The 14786-nt window shown below is 36.6% G+C and overlaps 1 protein-coding gene across 6 annotated transcripts in view; it reads right to left on the minus strand.

The window, feature by feature from the left end:
* Window positions 1-2039: 2039 nt before the first annotated feature.
* The window catches only part of Ttk (TTK protein kinase), a 53097-nt gene continuing 40350 nt past the window's right edge, over window positions 2040-14786 (minus strand). For all 6 annotated transcript variants that reach the window (XM_021243763.2, XM_021243761.2, XM_021243762.2 and 3 more), the window contains exons 15-22: window positions 12334-12491; window positions 12063-12214; window positions 10821-10945; window positions 9635-9715; window positions 5242-5418; window positions 4744-4828; window positions 4345-4442; window positions 2040-2455 (exon numbers count right to left, since the gene is read on the minus strand). In XM_021243763.2, coding sequence (XP_021099422.1) covers window positions 2372-2455; window positions 4345-4442; window positions 4744-4828; window positions 5242-5418; window positions 9635-9715; window positions 10821-10945; window positions 12063-12214; window positions 12334-12491 — 960 coding nt within the window. In that variant the 3' untranslated portion in view covers window positions 2040-2371. The remainder of the gene's footprint in view (window positions 2456-4344; window positions 4443-4743; window positions 4829-5241; window positions 5419-9634; window positions 9716-10820; window positions 10946-12062; window positions 12215-12333; window positions 12492-14786) is intronic.

The following is a 14786-nucleotide window of genomic DNA, read 5'->3' on the forward strand; positions in this document are numbered from 1 at the left end:
TGACATCCTGTCTTGGAGCTAGCCTCCTAGAGACTGACATGTGAGCCAAAATAGCCTCTCCTCTAACTCGCGAGTATTGGGTATTGTGTCTCAGTGACAAAGAAAGTAACTAAGAAAAGTAGATAAATGGATAAATACAGGGTAGCATCCAGACACAGAAATAGTAAAAGACTCTGAAATGAGCTAGGCAGCCATAAGACACAAAGGAAGCTCACACGCATATTATTAGGTGAAAGAAGCTGATCAGAAAGGGCTTCTTTCACTCTCTGATTCTACCTATGTCATTTCTGGGAAATAAAAAATAAAAACCAAGACAGTAAAAAGACCAGTGGCTGTCAAGGGTTGGGTGTGAGGAGAGGGAAGTATAAATAGACAAAGCACTGAGGATTCTTGGGGCAGCAAAATTGTTCCATGATGTCATGGTATAAGAGGAGATCAAAAAATACGGTGAATGTCTAAATTTAAAAACTTTATTATAATAAAAGACAGATAGTCATTTATTTGCCTTAAAATACACTTGCTTCAAACACTTATCCCATTGTTCTTGCCACTTCTATTGGCACTCTTTCATGAGTGTCTTTAAAAGATGTGATCAAAAGTATAGTGAATACTGTTGCCAAGTGCCATCCAACAGAAAGGCAGCTTATATAAACATTACAGTGTGTCCTCATCTACCTTATTCACCAGATCTGGCACCATGCAACTTCTAACTTTCTCATAGGAAAAATGATCATGAAAGGTCAATTTAGGACATGGAGGAAGCCATCACAGTGCAACTAAAGAGACTCATGAAAGAGGACTTCCAGAACTGCTTCTGAAGTGGCAAAAATGATGGGATACATGCATTCAAAGTGAGGAGGAGTATTTTGAGAGGTAGAAATGAATGTCTTTTAGTATAATAATTTAAAAAGCTAAAGAAAAATACTCATTGTAATTTTCTATCACCCTGGGTAGATACATGTCATCATTAAACATGCCCAAACCCATAGAATGTGTAGTACTGAGAGTGAACTCTAATGTAAACTACGGGCTTTGGATAACATGGGTTCACAGACTGTAACTAATGAGCCACTGTGGTCTGAAGGTCGGGGCTGGGACAGCTGATGCAGAGGGAGGGTGTCTGTGAGTGAAGGCAAAGGATACAAGGGCATTCTGTTTTATGCCCTCCTTTGCTGTGAATCCAAAACTGCTTTAAAGAATAGTCTATCAAAAGCTTTTTTAAAAATTGAGAAAAAAGAATGCTATGTGATAATACAGGTTGATGAGTATCCCTTACTAGACATGATTGGAACTGCAAGTGTTTCAGATTTATTCTGATTTTGGAATATTTGCACATACACAATGAAATTCTTGGGGATTCAACACAAATCTAAACACAAATTTGTTTAGAACACACATTATGTTTCAAGAATATCTTATACACATGACCCAAAGATAATCTGATACAGTACTTTTAGTATGCCTATGCTCTGACTGCAGTCTTTCACATGCAGTCAGTTACAAAAATTACTGTGTAGGGTGTCAGGGTGGCTCTCAAAATTTTGGATGTTCAGATCAGGGATATTCAATTTTGTACCTTTAAACTATTAGATTCAGACAAGAGAGTCTAGGTGTGGCTAAGGATGTAGCTCAGGTTGCCTAGTACGTGCAAGGCCTTGGGTTCCACCCCTAACACCACCAAACAAACAACAAAAAACTCTCCAGGACCATATTTATAGTTAACCATTACCAAACAAGCCATCCAATGAGGGCCGGCCCTACACAACTTACACAGCAGAATCCAGCATACTACCCTGAACATGACAAAGTTAAGCATGATGCAGGATCAAAGCAAGACCCAAGCCACACACAGCACTAAAACTATGGTGCCATAAACCATGAGGACATCTAGGAACTCAAACCCTTTGGCTGTTTTGTTTTCAAAGTTCATTTCTGAAGGTCTCTCAAGTCTCTCCTTAAGACAATTTTTATATATTAAGAATTCTGTCACCCTGCCAACAATATATTTGCATGAAGAAAATAATTTGACAACTTTGAACTTTTGGTGTTACTTTATGCTATAAAGCTTTATTTACATAGTTCTTCAAAATATATTTCAGATGCTCACCCACTCTTGCAAATGTGAATGCTATCAAATAGATGAACTTTACAGGAAAGGACGAAACAGAGAAAACAATTTTACAATTTAATATATACAGTGCCATTAGTAGTTGTTATTTTTACAGTTTTCTTTTGAGGGTAATTACTTCATTTTTTGCTGGTAACATTTCAAAGGAAGTTGTTTTCAGGAATAGATTTCCACAGAGAATCAAGAGTGTAACAGTCCCATATATTTTATAGTGTTATTCGACAGTGTATGAGTACCTGTGTATCATTTTTTTTCCCATTTTTTTTCAAAAGTCTTGGAGGATGAAGAATCCTGACTTTCATCACTACTATAGCGCGCATATAAAGTCTGAAATTAGAAACACATATCTCTTGTAATTTTTTAGTTCAATGTATTATCAGTTTAGTAAAGATTATTTGACTTATTCTAAATACAATAAATTTATTTCTTATTTGTACAGTTGGGAAATTATGGTATAAATGATTGGAGATAAGTTTTTAAACACCTACTTTGTCTTTAAGAATTAGCTATCATGGAATGCAGCTTAATCTTTCCATAAAATAAATATAACATAGCTATTAATAAGCATATATATAAATCTTCAAGGCTTTCTTGAACCCTTTTTTCTTAAACTTAAATTCCTATATGTAAATTAGAAAACTTTATATTTTCAGATGATGTTTAAACTAATGAACACAAGACAATAAAAAGTATTATAAACTGGGCATATATGGTGGCATATGTTTGTAATCCCAGCACTCTGGAAGGCTGAGGCAGTAGTACTGCAAGTTTGAACCCCACCTGGGCAACTTAGTGAGACTGTCTCAAAACAAAAAATAAAAAGGGGCAGCAGATATAGCTTATTGATACAGCACCCTCGCTCAATTCCCTGTACTACAGGGGAAAAGGTATTATATAAATAAGTATAATTAGTTGTAGTCATCCTTGGTATGTATGGGGAACTGCTTCCAGAACCTCCATTCCAAGATACCAAAATCTACAGATGTTCCAGACCCTTACATGAAGTGATGTAATATTTGCATACACGTACATCATCCTCTTATATACTTTACATCATATCTAGATTACTTATAATACCAGATACAAAGTAAATGTGATAAAAACTGTTGTTAGTACACAGGCAATATTTTTAAAAATTTGGAATTTCTGATGGTTGATTCCACATCTAGAACCAGGACGTAGAACCCATGAATAAACCAGTCAAGTGTATATTGAAATTTATGTTTTTAATAAAGAAAGGCTCACCTAACAATTTATAAAGAGAGATCTCTTTGCCCTCAAGGAATACATAACCTCAGTGATAAAAGTGACTAATCCACTTCAATTTTATTTATAAAAAGTTCTGAATAATATAAAAAGTTCTAGTGTAAATTTAAAACACAAAAATATGAAATAAAGAGCAATTATAAGAGATTTTGCCCAACTTTAACTCTTGAAGCCATTGACTGGCCATCAGCACTTGAAATAAATTTAAGAGAAAACTTCCTTATGGCATATGAATGCACATACAATAGTGAATGTGTAACAAATTCCTGCAGAAATGTGTCCAAGCTCTTAGCAACTTAAACTGACTTCACCCCATCCAGAGAGCTAAGTGTCATTAGTTCAAGCTCCCATAATTTTATAATGATGTCATAACTGAAATGTATAATTAATAATTGATAACTAAACTAGTTGGTCAATAAGCATTCATGAAGCTCTAAAAATGACTAAAGAGTTTGATGATATGGAAATCAAACAATCATGCATAAATATAAACAGGTATTGGGTGGCTGAAAAGCTTGAAACTTGTGCTTTGAGAAATGTATAATTGCAATTGCTATGGACTGCTTTACAGGAGCCATTATACATTACAAATACTGTAACTTGTGTGTGGCTTAATAGAAATTAATTCAAAACCTACATTTAGAATGGTATTGAGAAAGTGTGGTTTAAAAGAGATTGCTATGTCAAATTTATTCCAGTTGAGTCAGGAAAGCAATCTTTTGGATGTACCTTATATGACAATCCACTCTGAAATGTGCTATATTCAAAATATAAATACAAATCAAACAAATCTGTACTTGTCAAAAAGCACATGTTAAGTATCTAAATGCAGAAATGTAGTAACTAACGTAGTGATTATACCAACTTTTCAGGTTACCTACTTAAGTGTCTAACTCACTAAATTATACAAAGCTTTATTTAAAATTAATGTAAAGAATAGACATACTTACTTTAGCAACTTTTAAAATGGAGTTGGGAGAATTCAGACCAACCAGTTGGCCCAAAACATGTTTCATTTCATCAGTGGTTCCCTTAGCCATTTGGTTACCTATCAAGTAAACATAATCAGCAACATATTGATACCAATAAGCAAAACACAAGTCCATTAAAAATACATTCTATTTACTAGTACAATAACTAACATTCTTATAATTTATCATTGATTGCAGCATCTTATCCTGGTCAAGTACAGGTGAATGTGAGCAAGTAAAGAAAGGCGATTTTATTTACTTTACTATTTGGTATAACAGCAACTTCTTTAGAGTAGCCAACTCACATTCTTATTTTTGTTACAATTAATAGGCTGTTTTTGGTAGTAATCTAGTAATAAACAATTTTTAAAGCAGTACCTGGATGAGTCTGAATTTGAACATATGGATGTGCCAGGAGCTCAGGAATAGATATCCTCTGTTTAGGGTCCCTGATTAAGCAACACTATAAAAATAAAGATTAGTTTTTATAAATCAGAATTTTTTATGGGGCATTGACCAAATACTTTTCTAGATTGCATCATATTACAGAAGTTGCTTTCTAGATACCTACTTATACAGTTTTGCAAAACCCCGAAGCATTACATTTTGAAACACATTCAAAGTAAACTAAGCATGCTAAAATCAAGTTTAGTCAACAATTCAATAGGCCAGTTACATTAAAGTCAGTCACAAAATTCCAATCATTTCAGCTATTTCTTTTAAGCAAATGATTAATTATATAAAATATTATCTTTCTATATCTATATACTATTTTTTTTTTTGTACCAGGGATCGAACTCGGGACCTTGCGCTTGCAAGGCAGGCAGTGGATCCACTGAGCTAAATCCCTGGCTATCCATATACTATTAATATTACCTTTAGTACATCTTGAAGATCTTTCTCTGGAATATCAGGAAATTCAATTTCATGATTAGGGTCAATTATAGCATGTAACTTAGAAATCTGATTAATTATGTGCTGAAATGGTGTTTTCCCATAAGTCATATAGTACAAAATGCATCCTAAGGACCAAACATCACTTTTGGGGCTTATCTAAGTTGGAAAAACAAACAAACAAACAAGTTGATTTATTTTAATATAACATGTAAGAATATCATTACTTAAAATCACAATTATAAAATTACAATTAAATTGCACTGATTGTGAAAGTTTGCATAACCAACATTTTTTTCTAGTTTCCATATATTTGGTTATTTTATTAAGAGATGCGCTTCATTGGAGACAAAATGGCAGAGCAATGAGTGCCAGCAACTTAGCTTCACCAGGACAGTGTCTAGTCTAGAAAACAACAGCTTGGAGAGGAACCAAAGTGAGAGAAGGATACACAGAATCCATTAGGGAACCGACAGAGGAGAAGAAAATATAGGATGAAGAGATACAGAAAGAGGTGGACCATGCCGCAGAGGAGACCACAGTGTCGCCAACTGTGGCTGGTGTGTTGCCAGCCAGGAGGCAAAGTAAAACTAACAACCTCTTTGCTCCCGGAGAATCAGAGAGCTACACCAGGACCAGGAGAATCTCAGGCAGTTGGGGACAGCAGGAAGAAAGTGAGACTCTGCTTCCCGAGTGGCCCTCCAGTTAACAGTTGGTGAGTGACTGTGGTACAAGTGTCCTGAGGACAGCTGGGGACGCCACTGCAGGGAAGGCTGGGTGTTTGAACCTGGGCCCCAGAACAGCCCATGGCTGCTTCACACTGCCGAGTCCCCAGAGTGGATGAGGAAGGACAGTCACGGGAGACTGCAGCAGTTGGAGAGCAGACTGGGGGGGAGTTCCACTGAGAGGCAGGGACTGGCAATCACAGACTTGGTTCCTACGCTGAGACACCAGTTTCAGCCTGAGTCACACAGGAATGGAGGCTCACATTGGCACTGTGTTTCCACTGCTAAAGGGAGAAGCAAAACAGGACCTGATGGCATGATATTTCTCAACAAGCCCTGACAGGCGCCACTGTAATAAATTAGCCTTTTACTGCTGTAGCTGAATTGACTGCATAGGAATAATCCTGACTCAGAGGACAATTCAGTCCCAGTGAACCTGTCTGCTGAATCCACTATCACACCCAGGGAGAGAGACAGCAAGAGTTTCTAACCCAAGAACTTGGACCGGATCAAACTCTGCAAGAATGCCTGCAACCTGGCAGAAAGAGGGCCTGAGTCTGAGTTAACTTCAGTATTGCAGTGGAGGGATCAGAGGAATTATTGGGGTGTGAGCAATCAGACTCTGGCCAAGAAACTATTTGGGAAACACATATGCAGTGTCTCATTGGATATCTAGTCTGTGTTCTGAGACATCTTACTGGTTTTAAGTCTCTGTATGTTTCTTATTAGTTATTTAGTAATGTGGGGTTATGTTATATTATGTTATTTTATGGCTTCACGTGTTTATTAGGTTGTTACTCTTGTATATTTGTTCTTTCATTGACTGTGTCTAGGTTCTCCCTCTCATCTCTCCTCTTTACCTAGTTTCTTCACCTCAAAACCTGAGACAATACTATGAACACATTTCTTGGTTGTTTTTCCATGTAAACTCCTCCCAAGTTTTTAAATTCCCCATACCTTGCTCCCTCACAGTCACTCCTATCTTCCCTAGTATAATTCCTCAATTCTCCCCTTCCTAAGCCTTTGGCTCTTCCATATCTTACCTAGCTTACTGTCCTCCTTATCAGCAAGTTCTGATAACCATGTAGCTTTCCTCAATCACAAAATGAACTCCCTTTCTCCCGTATCGCACCTTTGCCCCCACAAAATATCCTCCAATAACTCTCAGTACTAAATCTTCAACTCAACTAAAGTACACAATAAAATCAGACCCCATTCCTATGTTTTCTCACCCACCACTATTCTCCCCTTCAAACTCCCCTGCCCTTAGTGCCTAACACTAGACATCCAACCACACCCATTCTCCCCAGCCCACCTCAACTATCTCACTGCAGAGCAACCCCAAATAATAAACAGTCGTAGTGTGCTTATAGGATAGACAAAGAGGGGAAGTGTAACTGGAAGGACTATCACACAGAAGTGTCAGAAGATTAAATCTGTGGGTGCTGTTATATATAGAAACAATTCTTTCAGCAAAGCATAGGGATAGACTGAACTCAGAGTAAATAACAGAAGGTGTCAATACCAACACTGGACACACAAATTGGAAAATTATTCATAAAGTGGAAAATTATTCATAGTGAGGCAACATCCTACATTATCTCCACATAAGCCACAAACTCTCCCCACTTCTCTAGTCCCAAACCTGCAGTAACCTGCCCCCTCCAAAAAAAGAAAAAAAAGGGGTCATATATAATTTTAAATAAGTAGTAGAATTGGGAAACAAGGAAATAGAAGATCGCTGAAGAACACCCACCCCCCAACTTTCCCAAGGCAGAGCAAGAGGATCACAAAGGGAGAAGAAAACAAATACCAGGTAGCAGAAATCTATGAAAGGTTTTTAGAAGGGATGAAGGAAAATACATGAGTTCAAAGAGGAAATGAACCAAAAGTTCACAGTAATTATACTCAATATTCCTACGGTGAATTTCGGGGAAATAGGTAAAAGACTGGATGATCTAACCAAAACAGTTCAAAATTTGAATGACAGATTCAAGAAGGATATGGAATCCTTGAAAAGATATCAAACAGATATACCTGAAATAAAAAACAGTAGAGAATTCATACATTGCAGAAATGACCTATGTGAAGACAGAATGTCTGATATTGAGGACAAAATAGTGAATGACAACAAAGAGCTCAAAGAAGCCAAAAAGAAAATAAGAGAACAAGAGATGACTATCCAGCAGCTACTGGATGACCACAAGAAGACCACTCTAAGGCTAAGTTAGAGAAAAACTAGAAGATACATACCACAGATGGATCCACTAACACACTTACAGAAATTATGCAAGAAAATTTCCCAAATAAAAGAAAAAAGTTTAAAATACAAGTGATGCTTATAGAACACCAGTTATGATGAAAGGAGCTCACCAATGTATATCCTCATTAAATTCACAGATATTCAGAAAAACAAAGCTACAGAATTTTAAAGGCAGCCAGAGAAAAACAAAAAAATCATTCATAGAAGTAAACCAATTAGAAACACAGCAGACTTCTCAGCACAAACCCTGAAAGCCAGAAGAGCTTGAAGTACCTGAAGCCCTAAAAGCAAATAACTTCCAAACCAGATTAACTTACCCAGCAAAGCTATCCTTCAAAATAGATGGAGAGATAAGGTAATTCCATGAAAAAGACCAGCTCAGAAGATACATGAGTGCCAAACCAGCTGTAGAGAAAATACTCAAGAATATTCTCAACAAAAATGAATAGGACACAGCTGAAAAAACAAGACACTAAAAACAGGAAATTTGCAAAGTTAATGGATAAACAAGAAAAGACCAGGGGAAAAAAACAAAGAATCCAGCAACAGATAAAGAAGGCAATGACCGTAAACAACCAACACATCTCAGTAATATCTCTCAATGTTAATGGTGGCAGAAGGGGTCCCCAGGACACAGTGTGTGCTCAGGTCCACTTGGTCACAGGGCTGCAGAGAGGAGGGTTAGTCCGGGGCCCGAGGTAGCGTGACAGGCGGAAGGCCCCTGACAAGGGACACCAAAGAGGCCACCACAAAGCTCACTGAGGTGGTGAAATATAGTGGAAAGGTAAAGGAAAACTTTACATATTCCAGTTATACTTGGAAAGGTAGAACTTATAAACAAATAATAAACGAACACTTAAGAATTAGGAAACAATCCTTGAAAGGATATTAATTCAATGGTATTATCAGGTGTTCAAACCAGAGTTATTTATTTTCCTTTAATTTTAAACTCAAAAAATATCCTAGGTGTGCCCCCCTCCCCTTTTTTTTGCAATACTGGGGATTGAACCCAGGGCCTTCACTCTGAGCTACATCCCTGTCTCTGTTCATTTTTTACAATTTTGAGACAGGCTCTTGCTAAGTCGTCAAGTTGCTTAGGGTGGGCTTGAACTTGGGACCCTCTTACTTTAGCCTCCGAGTGCTGTGATTACAGGCACATACCACTGCTCCAAGATTAGGTGAATTTCTTGTAGGAGCACAGTGAGGGACTGACATAGTAAAAGAACCATTAAAGAACAATCTTAAGTCAATATAAAAGTGAAATTGAATCCCATGACAATCTGCTTAAGAAGGCAAGATCTCTGTACAATAATGAACTATGAAGTTTTAGAACTTAAATTTATGTGAAAAGTTTACTGGTGCCAATTAAATGAAATATTTACAGTACCTTGGACTTGGATTTCCCATTTTCTCTTGAGGAAGACATATCTTTGATTGCTTCTGGTGGCATGTAATTAACTGTACCAACCTATTTGCCAAGGAACAGAAACACAAATCAATGAAAATATTTCATTCTGCTTTAAATTTTTAAAAATACACATGCCAGATTCTTGGAAACTAGGATAATTATAGATTTTAGTGATGCACTTGAAAAATTCAAGTAATTGTCAACACCGTTAAGCTGTAGATCAAATCACAACTGGAACAAAAGGAATTGGTTTCAGAATGCTGTGCTTTTTGTAAAATTATAAAAGACAAATAGTATTATCTGCCTTCCAATGTCCAGGCTAAAATTCTATTAATGGCCATAAACTTTGAAGAAATAATTATCACTCATTTTTGTGCTGAAATAAACTCAACATTTTTTTTTCCCTGTAATAAACCGCAGTCTAGCCATACACTGGATGTAAAAAGAAATGACTGCCAATCAAATTGTTTTAAGGACATGCTCCCTATCTATTCTTCTTACAGTCTGGTTTTGCTCCTAGGATTAAAGTACTTTTGCATCAGAAATCTGTTACATGAAACACATCTTATGCCAATCAAGATTATCTTTTAGTCATACTTCAGTGCCATTGCATTAGCTTTTATGGGATAACTTCTCCAGTTTGCTAATCCTATCATAAAAATGGTTGCTGAGTACAGTATTTACTATGGCATTTCCAATATGAAGGCACTCTTAAAATTTTTTTCTCTAATTTAAGTGATAAGAAAAACTTTCTTCTCTGGAAGAATAGAAACAATCTTACTTCATGAATAATGAAAAAAAAAAATGTAACTGCAATTCCCTCTTCACTTGCTACCACGAAATCTGAGCCAGACATTCAAGCTGATTTTAGATCATGACCAAATGATATCCAAGGCAGGTACTACTGCTTCTCTATCTCTGCTATACAAAAATCATTCAAGATTGCTGGATATATTTCTATCTGATGTTGATTTTCTACTTGAAAATGTATTGACCACGGTTCCATGGTTTTGAATCTTTTTATAGTCATAGTATCTATTCTATTAAGATTTCAAATCCTTTGTTTCATGCGGTAGGTGAAAATATCATACCTATGGGCAAAATCACACATGCAAAGGAACTGAACTCAATGGTGTTATGCCTGACTATCCATTCAGAGTCCTACCTGAGAATCTTTGACGATGCTTGTTGTATCTGGTTGCATTTGGTTTGCAATCCCAAAATCAATTAGCTTTAGCATTCCATCAACTATTAGGAAGTTAGCAGGCTTCAAATCACTATGAACAATGCCTTCAAATAAAAACACATTATATAAGAGATTGTAAAATACTCTTCAGACAAAAAATTTCACAATCTATAGGTCATGGTGGTTACTTTGTCAACCCAATTAAATACACTTTCAAACACTTTGCCAGGAGCCAGTCACCATTCTAAGTTTTTTACTCACAATGGATTATTTCTCATAACAATGCTGAAGTGAGTACCATTACTATATCCATTTTAAAGGGAGGAAACTGAGTTAAAGTAAATTGTTCAAAGGACATAACACAAGGGCTAAAAGACAATGCCATGACTTGAAGCCAGGCAGTCTGGCCTCAGACTACCCACTGCTGTTCACTGCCCAGCAGAGAGAATGGCAATTACAACTGCCAGATACTATGAGCTGAGTACTTCAGACACTTCTATCTCCATAGCCTTGAAGTAACCACTAACAAATTCTCTCTTAGAGGAAGAGAGAATGAAGAGGAGATAAATTATAGTCATCTAGGTTAACAGTTGTTTTATTTTAAAAGGCAGAGAAAAGCTTTAAAAAGAACCAAGAGCAAGGGGCTGTGGAATGAATAAATGAGTGAAACCAACAACTCTCACATAGGTCATGGAACATAAAATCATTAGGAGAATGAGGGAAGTAAACATCTCACATTTTCAGGATGCCTGGACGAACCCTAGTCTTAGATAGACAGTGTCAGCATTTGGAGATAAGGATCATAGATTACATTAACACTGATAACGGTACATTTTGCATTACACATATAGGAACTTGAGTTAATGTCCTATATCCCAAGTTAACAGTGTTTTAAGAAATGAGTTTGCTGGGCATGGTGACAGACATGGATTCCAGCACCCTAGCAGACTGAGGCAGGAAGATTGCAGGTTCAAGACCAGTCTGGGCAACTTAGCAAGATCTTGTCTCAAAATAAAATGTAATTAAAGACCTGGGGACTTGGCTCAGTAGAGGTACTACCAAAAATCAAAAAGAAACGGATTTCTTCCTTCATCTTTAAATACACTTTCAATTATGTAGTTCATCTTATTAAAGGTGCCAATAAGGCTATAGGCATATTCCTCTAGGATGACAATACTAACAAATATTTTAACTTTACATATATGGACAGACTCCAAATACCATGTTGATGTATAGTGTGTACTGCCTCCAACATATTTTTCCAGTAACTCTTGCGTTCCCATGGATTGATGGACTTTTTCTTCTTAAGCCAACTATTAAGGTCTATATTTCCACATTCCATTACCATGTAGATATACTGATCTGTGATTTCACTGCAATTAAAAACAAAAGCAATAAAACAATAAATGAGTAGGTTACAGTAAGATTTACTAAGTATTCATCTAAAATTATGGCCAAGAAGTTTTATTTTTAAGTTAAAAGAGTTCCTTACTGATCATAAAGTCGGATGATCTTATCACTGTGTTGTTGTAGTTTATTCAAATAAGCTATTTCATTCCGATAACTTTCAACAGTTTGGTTATCTGCTTCTTCTAAGTTCACATATTTTATAGCATATATCTGTTTCTTCTCATTCAAGACCTGAAATACCTATATAGTACAACAAAGAGAAAAAGTTCAGTATGCACCACTAGCTCAATGATTCTTAAGGTATTAGAAATAATTTTAGATTGAGAAAATTCTGAAGGAAATACTGACAACGAAAAATTAAGTTTCTGTGCCTGGTTTGAATAAGGAAGGCAAAAAAAAAAAAAATCATAAGAAATAGTCCATTTCTAAACACATGACAATGTACTTCAATAATTCAAAAGTATAAACGTAAAAGAATTTTTTTTCATCAATGTATAAGAAAAGTAATTTTAATTTGGTATATGTTCATAACACGCTTTAGGATGTCTTAACCAGGGAAATAATGTACAGAAAAAGACATTCAGAAGTGTTAGCTATGACTAAGGCTATAATAAATAGGTAACTATGGTGGCTTTTTCCATTGTGTCTATTGTTGACAAGCCCATTCATATGCTGGGAGAATATTAAAAATATATATATTAACTGTAAGATATCAACATATTCAATTGTAAAAAAGTAGAATAGGTCTAAGTTTGTGCAAAAAACCAAAACACAAAAAAGCTCAGTTTGCAGGAATATGTTCTCCTAAATATCCTGCCAGGGTCTGTGAGGTTCAGATGAACTTGTACTGGCCAAATGGAGTTGATTTTGAAGTAATACTGATAGAACAGACATCATTTGAAAAGAGACCCTGCTAACTGGTCTAATGTTCAGCAAATGTGCAGCAATGATGATGTTTCTAAACCTAAAGAAGTCAAATACAAAATGCTAGCATACGCAGGTTACATTCACGTCTCCACTTGGACATACTGAAAAACTCATTGAGCCTTAACTACCCAGAAGATACTGGGAAAGAATAAGAGGGGTGCAAGTGCATTTGAGGGTCATGAGCTAAGATTGCACTAATAAGGAAGGTCTATTAAGCCCACAAGTGTGGCTTACTTTTAATTATTAAGTACAAAACTATAAAAAAGTATTGGCTTTACTTAGATACACAACAAATTGAGGGAGGTGGGGCATAAAACAGTGATAGATAAGAGGTAGCAAAAAATAATGAAAGAGACAAAAGGAATTTTTAAAACAGCAGCATAAAGCCATTCTGTGTAAGGCAGACAGTCTCACAAGTTTAAAGGACCGAAAGCACTACTGTGGTGGGGTGCAATACTGAAACCCAAAACCCTCAATGGTCATATCTTATTTGCATGCCATTTAGTAAGGTAGGGAGTAGTATCATCATACAATGAAATAGTTTTATCATAATAAAATGTAAGCATCATATAAGGTACCCCTCCACACACAGAACTTAAAAAACTACAAGGAGACACCAGCATTCAAACACCAGCTGCACCCAGGTCGGCAGTCTAACCTTGGGCAAGCTCCTCAATCTCCCAAATCCTGAACAGTAAGTAGCACCTACTGCACAGGGTGGGAAGGGAACTGAGATGACTGATGTCTCCACAGTGCTCTGCTGTATGTCTGGAGCGTGGCACATGTTTGCTCTTATTGTTAAAGATGTTCAGGACAAAATAAAGTGGACATTCTCACACACGTTAAAGTTGTCTGATATATCAGAACAGTGGCTGACTAAAGCTATCTGAGATCTTACTAGTTCCATGACTGCTCTAGATGTTTTAATACAATATAAGTTGGTAACTGCCTAAACTTACCCTAATGCATGTTGATTTTTTCCAACTCCATCACAATAGATTGAATAAGTTAAAATAACTCAGAAAATACGAGCCAGGCATAGCTTTATCAGTTGGCCCTTGATTTAAGTAAGATTACAGCTTCATTAGCCTCCAAGTAAAAACTATTGAGCACACCATTAGGGTTAGTCTTCATCCTTTGAAAACATGCCTTAGAAAATTATACTAATGCTTAAAATAAGGCCAATAGCCTTTGTTTCGCATTATCAACATAACAACTGAGCACAGACAAGGGAGGGAGCTGATTCATTCAACAAAGGAATTCAGTCCTCATTCTATTCTAGGTTGTTCAGGCCAGTAGAGCAAATACCACTGTGCGAACCAGACAACAGACACTCATTTTCTTCATGGGCTCACATTCAAGTGCAGGGGACATAAACAACTGACCAAATAAACTGGTGGGGCACAGTAGAAGATAAGCTGCAGAGAAAATGCAAGGAGGGGAATGGGGAACATTGGTGACTGGAAAGGGGCAGTTTCAGAGTATGGCCAGGGAAGATCTGATGGAGAAGACACCTGAGCTAGGACATGAGGATATCTGGAGAAGTAACCGCTGCATTAAAACAGACCAGGAGGGCAGGGACTGGGCCGGAGAGACTCATCAGGAGGC

The sequence above is a fragment of the Heterocephalus glaber genome, unplaced genomic scaffold (assembly GCF_053883595.1).
Source record: "Heterocephalus glaber isolate CG9 unplaced genomic scaffold, H.glaber_assembly_v1.0 deba00000818, whole genome shotgun sequence".
Taxonomy (NCBI): domain Eukaryota; kingdom Metazoa; phylum Chordata; class Mammalia; order Rodentia; family Bathyergidae; genus Heterocephalus; species Heterocephalus glaber.